Raw genomic sequence first — 18269 nt, 5'->3', positions numbered from 1 at the left:
GATTGAGAAATACTACTATATGTAATAAAGTAAAGGAATGATACTGACTTTTAAAAGATTTCCATCCCCAATGGGTCAAAATAAAAATAAATTTGTGTTTAAGAAGGATAAACCTTCAACCATTTAGGAATTTTTTTATATCCAAAATGGTTTTTTCCCCAAATTTTGCAAGTTGGTTGGACTTTTTTAGAGATGGATCCAAGAGATATAATATCCATACTGCAGAACTCTCATCTAGTATATTTGTCCCATACTAACCCTATGACCTCAACTGAATAGTCTTAACATGTTTTGTTGTTTTCTTCAAAAATAGCCAGTATTGCAAAAATCTGTGGTACTATGGGATCTGCTCTATGCTAGTCACTAGAATTAAACATATATTAGTTTGTGTTAGGTACACCATCTAAGAGTTTACAGTTTATCACAGACAAGTTATTTAAGTAGTGTTATGAAAGAAGAGTATCATCTTTCCTTCACATCCAAAAGTATCAACTTTTCCAGGTTGAAACAAATCTTATCTGTCCCATGACAATATTCTATGTAGGTAATTTGGGAAAATACTTGGGGACCCAGCTTCTTTCATAGACAAGTAACAGTAAAACTATGGTTTATTTTGCTTTGTTTGAGGAGAGAGGGATAATTTTTATTTACAAGCCTAATATATCTTTTCTCTTTCTAAGAGACAGACTTCTGTTGTGTTTCCCAATTCAGGGCTTGGTAGTTTTTGAGAAAGTAATACCTCAAACTATTCCTAGTTCTGGTTTGAATTTTAAGCCAACAAGGGGAAAATGAACTGTGATTTTAGATTCATGCCTCTTCAGCCTGGTGTGGTAAAATGGCTTCTGATCTTTTCTTCAAGCCTCCTTCCCCTTTTTCAACTTTTTTCCAGAGTTTTAAAAATATTCTGCTGCTGCTGTTTCTAATGATAATTATAGTACAATAATTAACATTTTTTAGCATTATAAAAATCTTTCAAATGTATTGTGATATTTAAAATTCACTGCAATTCTGCAAGGTGAGCATTCTCACTAAGCCCCAGTTTCAGCAGACAGAATTGAATTTTGGAAAGGTCGAGTGTTTTGCCCAAGATCACTGAGTCAAGAAACAGCAGAGCTAGGACTTAACCACAGTGCTTAATTTGACACATCCCCTCTATCTTAAACACAAACCTATTATGTAATCCAATTGCACTTTCACAGTGCGTCCCAAAGTTGTTCTTTTGTCCATTTAAAAAATATTTTTGGTCATTCTTAAATTACTTTCCCATTTATCTCATAGAAACTTTATTGCTACATAAATGACCTCCCTGAATTCCATATTTTAAACATGTTGCCTCATTCAAATTGTACAAACAAATGCAGCCATATTTTCTTTCTCCTTTCTTCCCATGACCCTTTTTTTAATCCTCACAATGGCTGGAACAATAGTCAGAAATTTGAAAACTTTCTTATTTACTATCAGTATTTCTATCAGGGACTCAAAAATGAGCTTTTTAAGTGATACATATAATCACATTCTGTACCTTAAAGTCAAAGACAAATATTCCACTTCCAAGTGCCAACAGGAAAGACAACTGAATATATGTGTTATGTCATTTCTGACATTTTAAGTCTTTACAAAATGCCACTCCTTTTTAATGAGAAACTCTTTCAACTGCTTTTGATATATTTAGTTTGTTACTTTTTAGTTTACTTATTTGGGTCTTAGCCGATTGAATGACACTAGAACAATTTTCTTGGTAATGAAAGGAACACTTGGTGTAAATCTGTTGCCTTTCATACTTCTAACATATTAGGCACTCAATAATGTTGGTTACATTAATTGATTTTGAGACAGCAATCCAAGATGGTGTTTGTTTAGAACGTTATTAACCAACCTACTGCTTGGCTAGTAAATGTATTTGATTTGCATTTTACTCTTGTCATTTCTCACAGTGAATATTCTAGTGAGTTTTTATGACAATATATATGTGTAAGGATCATTTTTTTTTAATCCAGTGAAGATAGATCAAGGTATTTTTTTAGAGATATGTCTTGCCAAACCCAGTCCACTTTGGAAGAATGTTGTCAATTCTTCTCTGATGTAAAACTTTTTTTTTTCTTTCCTTTTTTTTTTTTTTTAGGTACCACCGTAGCACTCATTATTCTTGCTTTGGGATTTCTGCTATCAGCCCAGGTTTCTCCACCCATCACTTTTAATCCAATAGCTCCTTTAGATCAGAACACTTCTTGCACAAGATACAGGTGAGATTTTATAATGGTCCCCTTCCTTAACCTAACTCTGGTAACTTTTTTGTTTTGCTTGTAACTTTCCTAAAATAGGAAAGGTGAGTAGGATCTTGCTAGGTATCCAGACTTAATGGTGGAAAGGAAGAAAATGGGAAAGGTGTTAGGGAGGGACCACCAGGAAGAGAAAGAGCATATACAAAGAACAGCATGTGCAAATGCATGCTTAAGGAAAAGTGAGTTACTAGACACAATTTTGGTGATGTTTCTCTGGAAGTTGAAAGTATATATATTGAAGAGTCTAAGCAGGAATACTGTGGAACTATTTTATATCGTATATGACTCGGTGACATCTACATTCTAGAGGAAATAAAGAACTTTCATCAGTAATTAAACTTTTCCATGATGTACATGTCTGATACAGTTGTTTATCATCTGGATATTCTAGCAATTAATCTTCAATGTGTTCCACAGGTATCACCTCATTCACTTAAGCAGAAAATAATGTTTCCTCTCACTACTAGGTTTCTTGCAGAGCAATAGAAAGTGGAAAGAGTTGGTAGGAGAGAGTGTTTTAATGGTCAGCTGCAGGTTTAAGAGCTCATTAAGTTTAACAGTTTACACCCTATATAATAGATTGATAGATGGAGAAATGGTTGGATGCATGCATGGGCTGACAGATGGACTGAAGAATGAGCAAGTGAATTAATTAAAGATTGAATGATTGAACAGATCAATTAATAAATGTGGGGCCTCCCTGGTGGCGCAGTGGTTGAGAGTCCGCCTGCCGATGCAGGGGATACGGGTTCGTGCCCCGGTCTGGGAGGATCCCATATGCCGCGGAGCGGCTGGGCCCGTGAGCCATGGCCGCTGGGCCTGCGCATCCGGAGCCTGTGCTCCGCAACGGGAGAGGCCACAACAGTGAGAGGCCCGCATACCGCAAAAAGAAAAAAAAAATAAAATAAAAATAAAAATAAATGTGTCAGGAGAGTTTCAAAGTTTTTTACTTCATTTTAGTGGCTGGAAAGGCTAGCGACCCCTTTAAAATATATGGATACAATAGCTTTAAAAACAAAAAATGATATTCCTTCAGCTACAACCAACCAGACATAAGTCTTAAATCAATGGGTAAATGATTTATTAAGTCAGATACTCCTATGTGAAATTAAAACATTACATTGATATAATAAATTCCACTTGGAATCACTAGGAGCTTCTCCTTGAACAGAATTTATGGTGCCTTCTCATTACAACAATGAGGAAGACATATATTATTATGTCTTTCTGGTTGCTAATTGTGATATCCACTTGCCTTTGGAAATGAATAGCTTATATGTTTATCGCTTTACTGTTTTGTTTTTTTTTTAACAGTCTTTATGTTCTAAAGGAGATTGAAAGGTGTCTTAAAAGAAGTTACCCTTAGCGTAGACTATTTCTGGATGTAGTGATCTTTATTTTCTTTGGACATATCACCTCAACTGCTAGAAAGATGACAGACCATTGCTAGAATTCTGCATGCTCTAATTTTGTTTTTCTTGACAGATATATTAAGTTAAATGTTTTTTTAACACAGTTACCTCTAACAAATTATTAAAAAATTACTATTGTTTGAGCAACTTAGAATACCCTCTAGATCTGGTGTCTGATTTATATGCAGCAGTTTAGATTCAGAATAAGATTGATACACTGTCAAGTCAACAAAGGCAGAAAGTCAGCCAGAGAATATGAAAAAATTTTTTTATGAAGTTCTGATATAGGAAAGGAATAACTAACTTTCTAATGATTTCCATAATGAAATAGTTTTCCTGACATCGACTTTTAAAGTTTAAATAAAAATATTTATTGCCATAGTATAATTCATTGCACAGCAATTTATGATCATCAATCTATTAATCCTCCTGATCCATCTAAGTTATTATCATCTACCTACCAATATAGGTAAGTGACAATAATATACTATCACCTACCAATATAAGATAAAGTTGTAGTGGAGTGAGAGAAGTGGTACAACCTAATTTTATTCTTATCACAAAAATGGGCAGCAATTTTTGAAAACAGAACCAAATTTTAGATGTCCTCTGGGAGTCACTGAGTATGCAAAACACTTATTTCTTGTGTGCTTTCTTTCAGAGTAACGTATTAGGTTTTGTGAGAATTTGATAACATGTATTTATAGTCTGAGTGATTTTATAAAATATATCTGCAGTCCCCTTACTGATTTTGTTGTTGTTAAAACTACCTATACACATTTCCCATTTCTTTACAATAAACATGAAACATACAATATACAACATATATGAAAGTTGTTAAGAGAGTAAATCCTGAGTTCTCATCACAAGAAAAAGATTTATTTTATTTCTTTAATTTTATATCTATATGAGATGATGGATATTCACTAAACTTGCTGTGATACTCATTTCATGATGTATATAAGTCAAATCATTATACTTGTAAACCTTAAACTACACAATGCTTTATGTCAGTTATATCTCAATAAGACTGGAAGAAAAATAAAAATTAAAAAGGAGATAAACATGAAACAGTCATGTTCGCCTGACCTTAGGATGAGTAATGTTCATGCTGTAAGTATAGGTGGTATGTTTTCCTCTTGGAATGATCCATATAGGAAAATTGAACAAAGAAAACAGATTTAAAGGGAGAGATGTTTTAGTATCTATCTTTTTTTTTAACATCTTTATTGGAGTATAATTGCTTTACAATGGTGTGTTAGTTTCTGCCTTATAACAAAGGAGAGATGGTTTAGTATCTATCTTTTTTTTAAATTTTATTTATTTTATTTATTTATTTTTGGCTGCATTGGGTCTTCGTTGCTGCGCGCGGGCTTTCTCTAGTTGTGTCGATGGGCTTCTCACTGCTGTGGCTTCTCTTGTGGAGCATGGGCTCTAGGCGCACAGGCTTCAGTAGTTGTGGTGCATGGGCTCAGTAGCTGTGGCTTGCGGGCCCTAGAGTGCAGGCTCAGTAGTTGTAGCGCCTGGGCTTAGTTGCTCTGCAGCATGTGGGATCTTCCCGGACCAGGGCTCTAACTTGTGTCCCCTGCATTGGCAGGCAGATTCTTAACCACTGCGCCACCAGGGAAGCCCTATCTTTTTTTTTGTTTAACATCTTTATTGGAGTATAATTGCTTTTCAATGGTGTGTTAGTTTCTGCTTTATAACAAAGTGAATCAGCTATACATATACATATATCCCCATATCTCTTCCCTCTTGCATCTCCCTCCCTCCCACCCTCCCTGTCCCACCCATCTAGGTGGTCACAAAGCACCGAGCTGATCTCACTGTGCTAAGTGGCTGCTTCCCACTAGCTATCGGTTTTACGTTTGGTAGTGTATATATATCCATACCACTCTCTCACTTTGTCCCAGCTTACCCTTCCCCCTCCTCGTATCTTAAGAACATTGTATACTATTGGTGCGAGTGTAAATTTTTCTCCATTTTGGAAATTAATATACTTTCACCTAATAAAACTTAAATACATAAGCCCCTCTATTCAGCACCTCCACTTGTAGAAATCTATATTCTACAGTGACTAGTATGTAATGCATTCTGACTAGAGTAGAGTAGAAGATTTAAGAAAGTGGATGGTTCAGGAACAATGGTTGTTCTTTATTTTAATTAAATAAACATTGATTGTGTGGCATCACCAGGTAGGTTAGAACCAAAAATATTGTAGGTTGGGGCTCACTAATGACTTTGGACCCAAGACATTGACTACCCTAAATAATTTCTAATAAGAACTTACCCTTTTTAGAATTTTTAATTTTTTAATTGATGATATTTTGTTCCAAGTCCTGGTTAGATTTTGTGAACCAAATGTATTAAAGAACACCTTTCAGATCCACTTTCTTGCAGCTAAAGCTGTGTACAGTCACAGGGTGCCAACTAAGGCTAGAAGAAATAACTCTAGTGGGGGTATCATCTGAATCATATATCCGTATAAGAATACACATGCATACTCTTAATATGGCCTTAAGCTCCATGGTCTCAAATTACTAATAAACATATTTTCTTATGAGAGCTATCCAAGCTTTGAGGATTCAAACGTTTCCTATGTAACACTTCCCTCGAATCTTTGACTTTTTATTATTTGTAAGTATGATCTCATTATATTCAAACCCTTCAAAGTAAACATATATCTTAAAGTATACAGCTGTAGAATTGCAAGGTACTCTTGTCCTGGGGCTTTCACCACATTGCCACTAATTCATTTATTCATGCATGCATGCATTTAAAAAATATTTTGGAGCACCTATTCATAGGATTATAGTAAGGATGAATTAATATATGGAAAGCACCTAAAACAGCACTCAGCACATAATAAGCACTCAATAAATATTATAGCCATTGTTATCATCCATAAAACCTATGATAGGAGATGAGATTGTGATGATGGATAGAAATCTTTCCCATCTTTTGAAGAAGAGGAGTTTTAAGCAGTATTAAGTAGTGTTTTAATTTTAAGCAGTTTTAAGTCATGACTTGACCAGATTTTCTATTCTAAACTTTCTCTCTGGGGCACAGTGAGCACATGTTGATATAGGCAGACTGATTATTAGAATTGTCTATGAGAGAGATTGATAATTGCCTGGACTATGAAGGTGATACTCAAGATAAATAGGTAGACAGATTCTAGATATATCTAAGAGAGAAAATCAACAGGAATTAAAAATAAGTAATTGATTAACTGTGAGCATCCAGGTAGAATAGATCATGGAAATGAGTTGGGGTAATTGAAGGAGAAATTGACTAAAGGGACTGTGCCTCTAATTCACTGCTCTTTTAGCTATTAATATTTTTCATTTGAGAGTCTTACCCAGAACCATCTGAGGAGGTACTTAAAGCTACCCGTCCCTCACTCCCACAGATCTGCCTCACCAGGACAGTGGAGAGTAGGTGATTCCAGTACATCTTTCATTAAGAACCACTGCCATATGCTTCAGTATTTTTTTTAGTTATTTATTTTATTTTTATTTTTGGCTATGTTGGGTCTTCGTTGCTGTGCACGGGCATTCTCTACTTGCAGTGAGCGCGGGCTACTCTTCGTTGCAATGCGTGGGCTTCTCATTGCAGTGGCTTCTTGTTGCAGAGCATGGGCTCTAAGCACACGGGCTTCAGTAGTTGTGGCTTGCGGGTTCTAGAGCACAGGCTCAGTAGTCGTGGCACACCGGCTTAGTTGCTCCACGGCATGTGGGTTCTTCCTGGATCAGGGCTCAAACCCATGGCCCTTGCATTGGCAGGTGGATTCTTAACCACTGCACCACCAGGGAAGCCCGCTTCAGTATTTTTTTAACTGCATAACTGCCAGCTTTCTTTCTTTCCTTTTTTTTTCTTCTTGAACATCATTAAACCAAGAGTACAAAAATAATCAGTGTGGCTCTTTTACTATAGAGTAATATTTTCATATTTCCCTCTCTAAATGAAGTTTCCAAATATCCAAGTTGACAAACCATTCCTTCATCTATAGACCTCCCTATGGTGGTGACACTAGTTTTGAGAAACTGTATATGCCTAACTAATTATAATTAGTCTCTTCAAAGTTCATTTACAATAAAAAATAATTTTGTATTCACTACACTTTTCTTCTCCTTTTGCCAACCTTGTGTGATTGAGCACATGTCATTGGCATTAGCACTATGAGACTGCTAGATTCAATCATAAAACTCTTATATGACCTTAGAAATGTGCAGAAACCCTATTACCCCCCATTTTTTTTCAGTATTTGGAATCCTGCTGACTGATAATGTGTTTGTTTCTAATAATTCTTAGCAACTTGACAATGAATATAGTATTATACTGTGAATGAGACTTTTACTTTTGTTGAATTTTGTTTTCTAAAACTTATTGATTTCCTTTAAAAATAACATATTTTAATTTTTTTGGCCTGATGGTACAGGCTAATAGGCCTTGAGGTTAATATTAATAAAACTATGGAAGAAAATATGCTATATCTGTTGAATAATATCCACAGACTTAAGGTAAAGATAAACGTAATTAAATTAGTTGAAAGGGAAAATGAGATTTGAAACAAAAAGCCCACATAGCCTTATCATGTACCTTTATCTCCATCCAAATAATTGTACATGTTTTTTTGCTAGCACTTAAATACCCAGTACCGAATTTGACATCTGGAGAGGAGGATGGTGGAAGTTGACCACTTATGGGACATATTCATTGAGTTCTTCATGACCTTTTTATCTTGATGCCTGGGCTTTTGGCCGAGGACCAGCCAAGCCCCCACAGTGGCAAGATCCCCTACTCAAACCTTATTTTCCACAGTCAAGAAGTGCTTTTCGGGAAGCCTTAAAGACAAAAAAGAAGGCTTTTTATTTTAGGTTTGCAAAGGGTGGGGGAAGAGCATTCCAGGAAGAGGAGACATCATGTGTACAAGCCCTAAGCATGAGCAAGAGAACAGCACAAAGATAGACTGGATGGCAGGCCAGTGACAGACCACACTGGGACCCTCATAAACCATGAGAATTTTAGACAGCATCAGAATACTGAGAAGCCTTTAAAGAATGATAAGATAAGAATGATTTAATCAGATTTGTGTTTCTAAAAGATCACTCTGGCTGCTTAGGAGAATTGATTAGAGCAGGACAAAGGGCAGTGAAGGGAGATCAGATAAAAGAAATCAGTAGCCTAGGTAAGAAAATAATGCACCTTGACAGTGGCAGTGGAGACTCAAGAGATATTTTGGAGGGGGTTAACAGGGCTGGGTGATTGGATGAATGACATACAAGAACAGATGCTTTACATGTGGTTAGGATGGTACTTATGTAACAGGAGTCTGGGGCTCTGAAATCTCACTGTAGCTCACTTCTTAGAACACAATTTCAAGATATAAACCAGGAGAGCCTTTCCCTTGCTTTCCAGTTAAGTACAGCAGTCCCATAATAAGAACAGTGTTTGCTGTCACTTATACTTTTATTTGAAATATCATTTTTACTCCCTCTTAAACTCAAAAGACTTTTGAGAAAAGCTCTTCTGAACTTATCCATTTAGGTCTGAAGTAACACAAAGAGGTAAAGGGGAAAATGTGTATCTCTGAAACTCAAGGAGTTTTATTCTCATTCTAGAGCTCTAATCATTACAATGAGTAAATAAAATCAACCTGGAATTTTGTTCACATTTCAAGTCAATCCACTCTAGAATATCATCCCTATTTTGTCCTATATTTTAAAAAGGAATACATTATCCAGTCCTGTGACAGTGTTCTTGACAGTGAAATAGAGGATTCTATCATTTTTGGAAGGTAAACTTTGAAAACTTGTTTTAAACTGTGTAGGGGTACTTAATTTATAGTGATTGATACTCAAAGCTCAGCATATCTTGAGCATGCCATATTATTAAGTAGCTGATAATACAAATCAGTCCTTTATTCCCCTGCTTTTCACTTGATACATCTAGAGTAACTGGCATTTTTCTCCATGTGCATCTAAATTGCATAGTTACCAGTTTTTGTGGAAACCTGTTACTACTTGGCAATTAACATTGATCATTATGTGAATTCTATGGTAATTTCATCATAGAACAAAATTTTTTGAAATGATGTTATACACTACAACCAACTTGCCAGTAGATAATAAAGTTTCCACCCTTCACAGAGGTTAAAAATGTACTGCTCATTTTTATAATTATCAGTGAATCATAAAGTCATTGCCAGTAGCCCAGATGAGGGTCAGAATTTAATTTTTTAAGCTTCTTATTCCCCTTTCTTTTGTTTGATTTTGATTTTTATGTGATAAATGCATGCTGATTAGTCTTATCAAATCAGGAATAAAAATCATTTCATTGAGAGAACTTATTAGCATTTTCTAGTTCATTCATTTTGAAAGCAAAGGAAATCTTTATTTTATTTAAATTGATTAGTATTTATATGATGCTTAACTTTGTGGGACCTAAATATTTAGTTCTTCCTAATTTTTAATTTTTATCATTGTGAAATTGATTTGTGACTATGTCAGTTAGCTATCTTCACAGAATTTTAGTGTAAAATAATAAACGTTTGAAATTTAAGATAGTAATTTATCCCTCAAAACAATAAATCCCTCAAATCTTGGCCCGTGTAATCAAATTCAGCAAGAAAGTATATTATCCTTACTCATATATGCTATACAATTGTGCATTGTATTATAGAAAAACCACAAGTAAATGAACATATAAATTCTTGGCAGTTAACACGTACTAATGTTTACACAGTTATAACTCTTTGTTAACTTTATTTTCATCTTTCATATTATATAAGTATATAATGTATGTGTGTGATGGCTTGCTATAAATTATAAAAATAAACTTCAGAAATCTAAACAGGCTAAATTTAATATTACTGCTTTTCGTCTTGCAAATGCATGTACCAAAGTGGTCTTACATTCTTATGCAAACTGAGAGTGCCATTTTCAGTTCAATTGCAGAAGAATTACAAGAGGGGTTAGAGTGTTGTACCTTTTTAATATCTATTCTACTAATGTCTATAGGCCACCTTATTTTACTTAATCCCTAGATTGTTGAAAAATATATCACTGCAGTAGAGGAGCTCAGTATTTTAAAGAGCCATTCATCTAAATATGTTTTAAAGTAATAACTCCTTATTATAGAAGGCTTCCCAGAGCTGGGCAGTGAGGAACTGGTTGGAGTTAGATGGAATAAGCAGAGGAAGACAGCATCCCAGACAGAGGAAATAGCGTGTGTACAGAAACAGGAGAAAGCTTAATATTTTCTAGAAACTATAAGTACAGGGTATTCTCTAGTTTCAGATACTCGATTTCACAAAATTCATATTTTCCATTTCATTGAACTATGTGCCTTATATGCCTAATTTTTTGGAGATGTTCTGTGGAACAGTAATTTTAATTTCTGGTATGGGAGCACTGCCAGTAAGAGAAAAGGCTAAGCCATGGAAGGGGGTCCTGAAGGTTCTTAAAAGTGCTTATGCTGAGCTTAGCAGAGCTGCATCAGCCCAACTCAGAGGATCTACAACTGTCTCCTGTCCTTTTCCCTTTCTTTTCCAAGCAGAGGGGCTCACTTGCCAGTCAGGGTCAGCATCACCAGTGAGCATCAGTTCCCAGGGCCTGGTCCAATCACCCTCCCATCCCCTACCTCTATTAGACAATTAGGCATATGGTGAGCTTTACCAGGGTCACCTGAGTTTGTAGAGGAGAACAGCCAAGGCCTCGCCCCCATGGTGGTCTCTGCTGCTGAGGCTGGGGAGGATAGTGAGGATAGAGACTCCCCACTCCCCAACCCCCAGCAGCCTTGACAACACCTGCTCCAGGTGTCTGTCACAGGCTAGTTCAGAAGTTCAAAGAGCAGGGGCTTTCCAACTGTCTTTCCCAGCCCTGTGGCAGAGAGGCAGAGGCCTGGAAAGGAGACACTTCTTAGGGAAGGCTCTATGGTAGTTCTTCTGTAGCAGATACCTCTCATACTTTCAGATGCTGAATTTCAGACAAATTTTCAGAAATGAGATGCTGCCTATAATTCCATTCAGGAAACATGTGGTGATCTCTAAACAGAAGTAGGAAATGGCAAGAAATAAAACCTGAAGAGACTGTTGGGAATTTAAATTATAAGAAGTCATGTGTAAAAAATCTACAAACAATAAATGCTGGAGAGGGTGTGGAGAAAAGAGAACCCTCTTGCACTGTTGGTGGGAATGTAAATTGATACAGCCACTATGGAGAACAGTATGGAGGTTCTTTAAAAAACTAAAAATAGAACTACCATATGACCCAGCAATCCCACTACTGGGCATATACCCTAAGAAAACCATAATTCAAAAAGTCATGTACCACAATGTTCATTGCAGCTCTATTTATGATAGCCAGGACATGGAAGCAACTTAATTGTCCATCAACAGATGAATGGATAAAGAAGATGTGGCACATATATACAATGGAATATTACTCAGCCATAAAAAGAAACAAAATTGAGTTATTTGTAATGAGGTGGATGGACCTAGAGTCTGTCATACAGAGTGAAGTAAGTCAGAAAGAGAAAAACAAATACCGTATGCTAACACATATATATGGAATCTAAAAAAAAAAAAATGGTCATGAAGAATCTAGGGGCAGGATGAGAATAAAGAAGTAGACCTACTAGAGAATGGACTTGAGGACACGGGGAGGGGGAAGGGTAAGCTGGGAGAAAGTGAGAAAGTGGCATAGATATATATACACTACCAAATGTAAAACCGATAGCTAGTGGGAAGCAACCAGATAGCACAGGGAGATCAGCTCCATGCTTTGTGACCACCTAGAGGGGTGGGATAGGGAGGGTGGGAGGGAGGGAGATGCAAGAGGGAAGAGATATGGGGATATATGTATATGTATAGCTGATTCACTTTGTTATAAAACAGAAACTAACACACCATTGTAAAGCAATTATACTCCAATAAAGATTTAAAAAGAAAAAAAATTCATTTAAGACGTTTTCTGTGGAAACAAAAGTCATGTATAAAGGTAATAAGGATTTTGGACTCTCTCATTAAAAAACAATTATGTGAAGCTATTAAGAATATTATTATCAGATATGTGTTTAACAGAGGCCACTCTGGCAGCAAAGTGGAGATGGCAGAGGAGCAAACCTTTGGGTCTAAATTGAGACCTGAAGTGAAGGGATGGGCTCTTGTCAGGTCTTGGTGACTGGAATGACTTATTATTTACAAGTTAATGTTAATGTTACTTAACTGCCCAGTTTTTGTGGCTTGTCTTCCCAAATGGAAATTTGTAACTTGAAAGGAGGAATTATGTTTCCTGTTTTTTCTTGTTTTTTTTTCCTCTCTGCTTTCTTCTTTATATACCTAGCAGCTAACATCATGTCTTATATAATGTATTTGTTTACTGATTTAGCCAAGTATTAAGACTGATGTGTGCATGATGTTGACATGTATTTTTCCTCTGTAACTGTAATAATTACATAAACTGATGTGAAATTCAATAAGAAATGTTTCCATCGGTCTTATGCCTACCTCAGCTAATTCAAGGTTTTCAAACAAGTCCGTTGCAGTACTCTAAACTGCTCCTCAGGCCTGGTGATAGCACTGATAATGCTTCATTTCTGTTTGATTGGATTCTTGCGCTGAGCTTTCAGCACTTGTCTATTTTGTCCTGATAAACTCAATTTGAGTTGAGTTATCAAGGAAGATGTGGAAAGACACAAGAATCTATAGATTTTAAACTGCAGGTCTAAAATAAATTTATATATATTACCATTATGTTAATTATATATTGATATATTAATAACAAAACAGAAGAAAAATACCCCTCTGAGAGAATTTAAAAAATAAAAAAGTAAACAGAGCTTTGAAGTCTAACCAGGAAAGAAAAGAGGGGAATGGCCATATAATTCTGAAAGTTAGGGTCTACAAGATCTTTGAGGATTAAAGTATTAAAAGATAAAGGCAACAAATTGAACATACAGTAGAAAAAGCTAAGAAATTTACACATAAATGAAACTCAAATAAATATGAATCTTTGAGACTCCAAGAGGGACACACATGGTAATTATTCTGTCAGAGAGAAATAGGAGCAACAGAAATCGTAGCACTAAAAAAGAAGCTTAATTGCTCCATTACCCTATAAGGAAGAGTCACAAAGGAACAATTTACCATCTCAGAGAGGTGCTGAAGTAAGATAGATGCAGGCATAAGCACCTCAAAAAGCAGAGTCACAAAGCAAAATAACCATGACAAGCTAGAGCACTCACTGCCCTCATCGTCACCAAGCTGGAGTCTCACAGATAAGAGGCCAGCCACGAAGGCTCAGCCATTCTGGGGTGAGTGCAATTAACTGGGTGAAGCATTAACTCTTAGAGACTTTTAGGTCACCTTTCTTGGTGTCCAAGTAACTTGAAGGAACCAGCATACTTGGTAAATGCCCCATTCACCACTAGACATTGACTGCATCACTGAGAAGATCCAGAATTACAAATATGCAATTATAGGTACACAGAGACACTGTTAGGGATTTTTTTCCCACTTTTTATTCTTTCATTTGGACTCCATTACTGACCATTTACCAACTGTTGTGCCAGCTGTTAAGAAAACAAAACGTGAGATATAGCCCCTTGTCAGGAGTTGGCAATATCTTAAAATGGCTTTTATTTACATTTTGAACACAGACTCAAGTCTCATGTCTTCAAAGATGTTGCGATTTGGATAGAAGCTGATATTTCAGAATACAAATATAGAAATTAGCAAAAATATGTTTTAAGCAGTTGAATAAATATTTTTCTATCAGTGAGGAATTGTGTTTGGCTGTGGATAACAGAAGAACCCAAAATAACTCTTAAACAAGAAAGGAGTTTCTTTCTTGCTCATGTAAGATAAATTCAAAGACAGGGATTTTTGAATCATTATGCTATACCTAGTGTCATCAGGGATCCAGGCACCTGTCTTTTTGCTGTACCCATATAAGTTCTTCACAAGTTCATGAGGAAGGTCCAGGATGGCTGCAGGAGCACCACAATCATGTCTGTGACACAGGCCAGAAGGAGAAAATGTAGAAGGAGCAATGCTTCCTGGCTGAATCAGCTCCCTTTGAACTGAAGCCTTCCTGAAATCCCACACAGTACTTCTCACAAGTCAGAATTAGTCCCTTGGTCATATCTAGTTTTAATGGAAACTGGGAAATGTGTTCTTTTATTCAGTGGTTGGGAGAGGATGGGGCAGGGGGCACAGTGTTCCCAGTTAAGAATCAGAATTCTCTTACAAAGGAGGAAGCAAAGAAGGAATCTAGGGATAGAACACTAACAATCTTTGACACAACAGTACTAGAGTTAACTTTATGGAACATGTATAGGTGGTTCTGCTTGCCAGCAGGAAGGGTTAATTAACTGGTTAAATAGGGCTCTAGCTACTTACTTTTTTTGGTTTCGTTCTCTTTATAGTGACTAGAAGTCTAAGGTCAGCTTTGTAGGTGGCAAGAAATATGGCCACATTAGATAATGTACCTCCAGCTTTGCAAGGGAGAAAGAATCATTACAGTCTCTTCATTTATTGCATTTCTTTTGACCTTGTAAACCAGTGAAATAGCTGCTCTTTGTTGTGCAGTTTGCTCATCTATTCAAAAGGAGTAGTCATGTCAGTTACCATTTATCATATAGTCACGATGTGCCAACTGCTGTGCTAAGGCTTACGTGGATTCTCTCTTTTATCCTTCAGCAAAACTGAGGTAGATGGTATTATTTCCCCCATGTTACCAATGACACTGAGGCTTAAATAAGTTGAGTGAAGAAGTTTAGATCATATGGCTTAGCAGACAGTAAAACTAGCTTTAAGTAAGAGTCCAGCTAGCACTACACTCATCATTCTGAAATTTACCAGTTAAGCAGCAGGATGCTTCTGCTACCAGGTGTTACACACTCTTTGGGAAGTGGACAGTAATTCCTGATGATCAAAAGCCAGTAGGTCTAAAAATACCTATGTTGGTGTATTTTCACTCATTCAGTGTAAATGAGATTCTTTCTCTAAGAAACCATTTTTGTGAGTGGTAGTCTATTTGGGACTTAAAGAAGATTTATTTTTATTTTGTTCATTTATTTTCATTTACATGTATTTACTCTGCTTAGAAAATTCTTTTCCTGCTGTTAGCAGTATCATCATAGAACATCTTTGCTATAAAAGCAAGTGCTTAACATAAAGTGAAATCATTCTAAAGTATTTTAAATGATTCACTACCTTTGGTTTCCTTAGAGCAGAGTGACCTTAACCACATAGTTTTGAATTTGAGTATCTGATGCAAGTTTTTTTTGTTTTTTTTAATTGTTGTTAAATGTATTTTTAATAACATTATCCTCCTTCTCTTAATTTTATCTTTTTTTTTACAACTTTATTGGAGTATAATTGCTTCACGATGGTGTATTAGTTTCTGCTTTATAACAAAGTGAATCAGTTATACATATACATCTGTTCCCATATCCCTTCCCTCTTGTGTCTCCCTCCCTCCCACGCTGATGCAAGTTTAATTGTAGTTTTTATTTTGTTTAGTTGGTTTGCAGTGAGTGTTGTTTTTTAGGCCTCTGTTACACAGATAAATATGGAGAAAGTAATTTAAGAAAAGAAGCAAAGAGATGAGATGCACTCACAAAGAAATACCCTTTGGGCAAATTAGACTGTACCTATACACTCAGATGAGAAAAAACAAAAAGACCATGAAAGCTGTTCTATTCTTATCTTCCTTCTTTAGTTATGGAGAGATGTATGATATGTATGAATCTGAATATCTTCCTTAGAGAAGAAGAATCATTGTGTGCTGGTATTAGTATTTTGACCCAACCCCTGACATCACTTTACTGGTTCCTATCGTTTTCATCCACTTTGAATTCTTTTTATTTTGTAAAATGCTGTCAGTGAGGCAGGTTCTAGTTTGAAAGAGCACATGATCACACTAGAGTTGCAGGCGTCAAAGGACATAATCATGTCCAGAGAGATGACGTCCAGTCCACCTCATTTCATCTCCATCAAGCAGCGCAGCTTCCAAATCAAGCATCATTCTGGGGCTTCAGGGCTGATTGTTTCTCTCACTCTCCAAGTAAAACTCACTTTGTCCTTCACTTTCAAACATACATTTCCTATGAAAATCAAAAAGTCCTCCAAGTAACCATGGAAGAGCTGATAAGCAAAGCCAAATAAACCAAAATGTATTTTACCTCTTGATTTTGTTTTCTCTGTGTGAAGCACTTGCCAATATGTTAAACATAGTGCCAGGTGTTGTAGGGTTTGATGAAAAATATAAAACAGGCTTGATAACCAAGTTTCTTTCTTGCTGCATAAGGAGATACTTGGGTAATACTTAAAATAGAATTGTGAATTATCAAAGCAAATGAATAAACAAAAATGGGTCCCCCAAAGAGAGGCAGTTTTAAGAAGTGTTTGCACAGATGGATAAAAAAAAATTGTCATTTTAAAACAACCTATTTTTTCGTGTTGACCTAAAGAAAATATATGAAAGTCAATATAACCATGTATTCACAAAGAATGAAGATACTATACTATATATTCACATTTCAATTTTTATACTCCAAACAGTAAAAGTTAACAAGAGACCTAGACCTTGAAATATTGGAAAGTTCTCAATAAGTAGAAGAGCTAGTGTTAGGAGCACGATGCAGAAATCAGCAACTCATATCTGGTGGTGTGATTAGTTAAATGCATATCGCAGGAGTGTGTTATACAGCTTTTTAGAGACAGTGTTTATACAAATACAATCACAAATACATAAAATAAGGCTTATATAAAAGTCTTCAAATGGTAATCATGAGCCCCAAACAAAACTGTGTTCTTACATTATTTTTATTTATTATTATTATAGTAAAACTATGTGACTTACATATAAAGTATCTGTCAACAAAATAGTGATCAGTTTGTAAGTCTTCAATAAAATCATGTGTCAATAATCATATTACTGTAGCTGATAACCGGGAAGATACATAAATAATTTCAGCTGTTATAGCAGTCAGGCTAGGAAAGGCATTACCTTATAACACACACACAAAAAAGAAAAACACCAAAATATTAGTGGTTTAAAGCAACAAAGGCTCTGCTCATGTCTCAGGAACCTAGGCTAATGGAAGTTCCAACATTTTATGATGCCACCTCTTACCTCAAGGCTTTAAGATTCATCACAGAGATAAATAGTGACCTACCACTAGTACTTACTCACAATATATGACCATAGCTAGTCACTTGGCTGCTCCTAACTTCAAGAGGGTAGGGAATTATAATCCTCCATAAACCTTGAAATGGGGGGCAACTAGCCATTGGTGAACATTACTTGTATCTTCCCACAATTTATTTTGCTGCTTTTATTGGCCAAGATTCCCTATCATTTCTGCGGAAAGGCGTAAAGAATTTTCTTTCTGCTGATTGATAGCACTGTTATCTTGAAAACCTCTTCTTTTTTGGTGGTACGCATTAAAAATGCCAAAATTCTTCAGTTGACTACTGCTCTGGAAAAATTGATGACATTCAAGACTATGCCTGTACCAGTACAATTGGTTGAAGATTAAATATCAAAACGTGAAACATGTTTGA

The 18269-nt window shown here is 36.0% G+C and overlaps 1 protein-coding gene across 2 annotated transcripts in view; it reads left to right on the top strand.

Annotated features, from left to right (window-relative positions):
• Positions 1-18269, top strand: part of SLC2A13 (solute carrier family 2 member 13) — a 462624-nt gene that overhangs the window by 346147 nt on the left and 98208 nt on the right. The window contains exon 6 of one of the 2 annotated variants that reach the window (XM_082635384.1): positions 2123-2243. The exons of the other annotated variant lie outside the window; for it this stretch is intronic. Within the exon in view, the coding sequence (XP_082491510.1) occupies positions 2123-2243 (121 nt within the window). The remainder of the gene's footprint in view (positions 1-2122; positions 2244-18269) is intronic. 2 annotated transcript variants of the gene reach the window in all.

Source organism: Mesoplodon mirus, assembly GCF_964341445.2.
Source record: "Mesoplodon mirus genome assembly, chromosome: 11".
NCBI lineage: Eukaryota > Metazoa > Chordata > Mammalia > Artiodactyla > Ziphiidae > Mesoplodon > Mesoplodon mirus.
The sequence above is the reverse complement of the archived record's forward strand: the minus strand, read 5'-3'. Positions and strand labels throughout refer to the sequence as shown.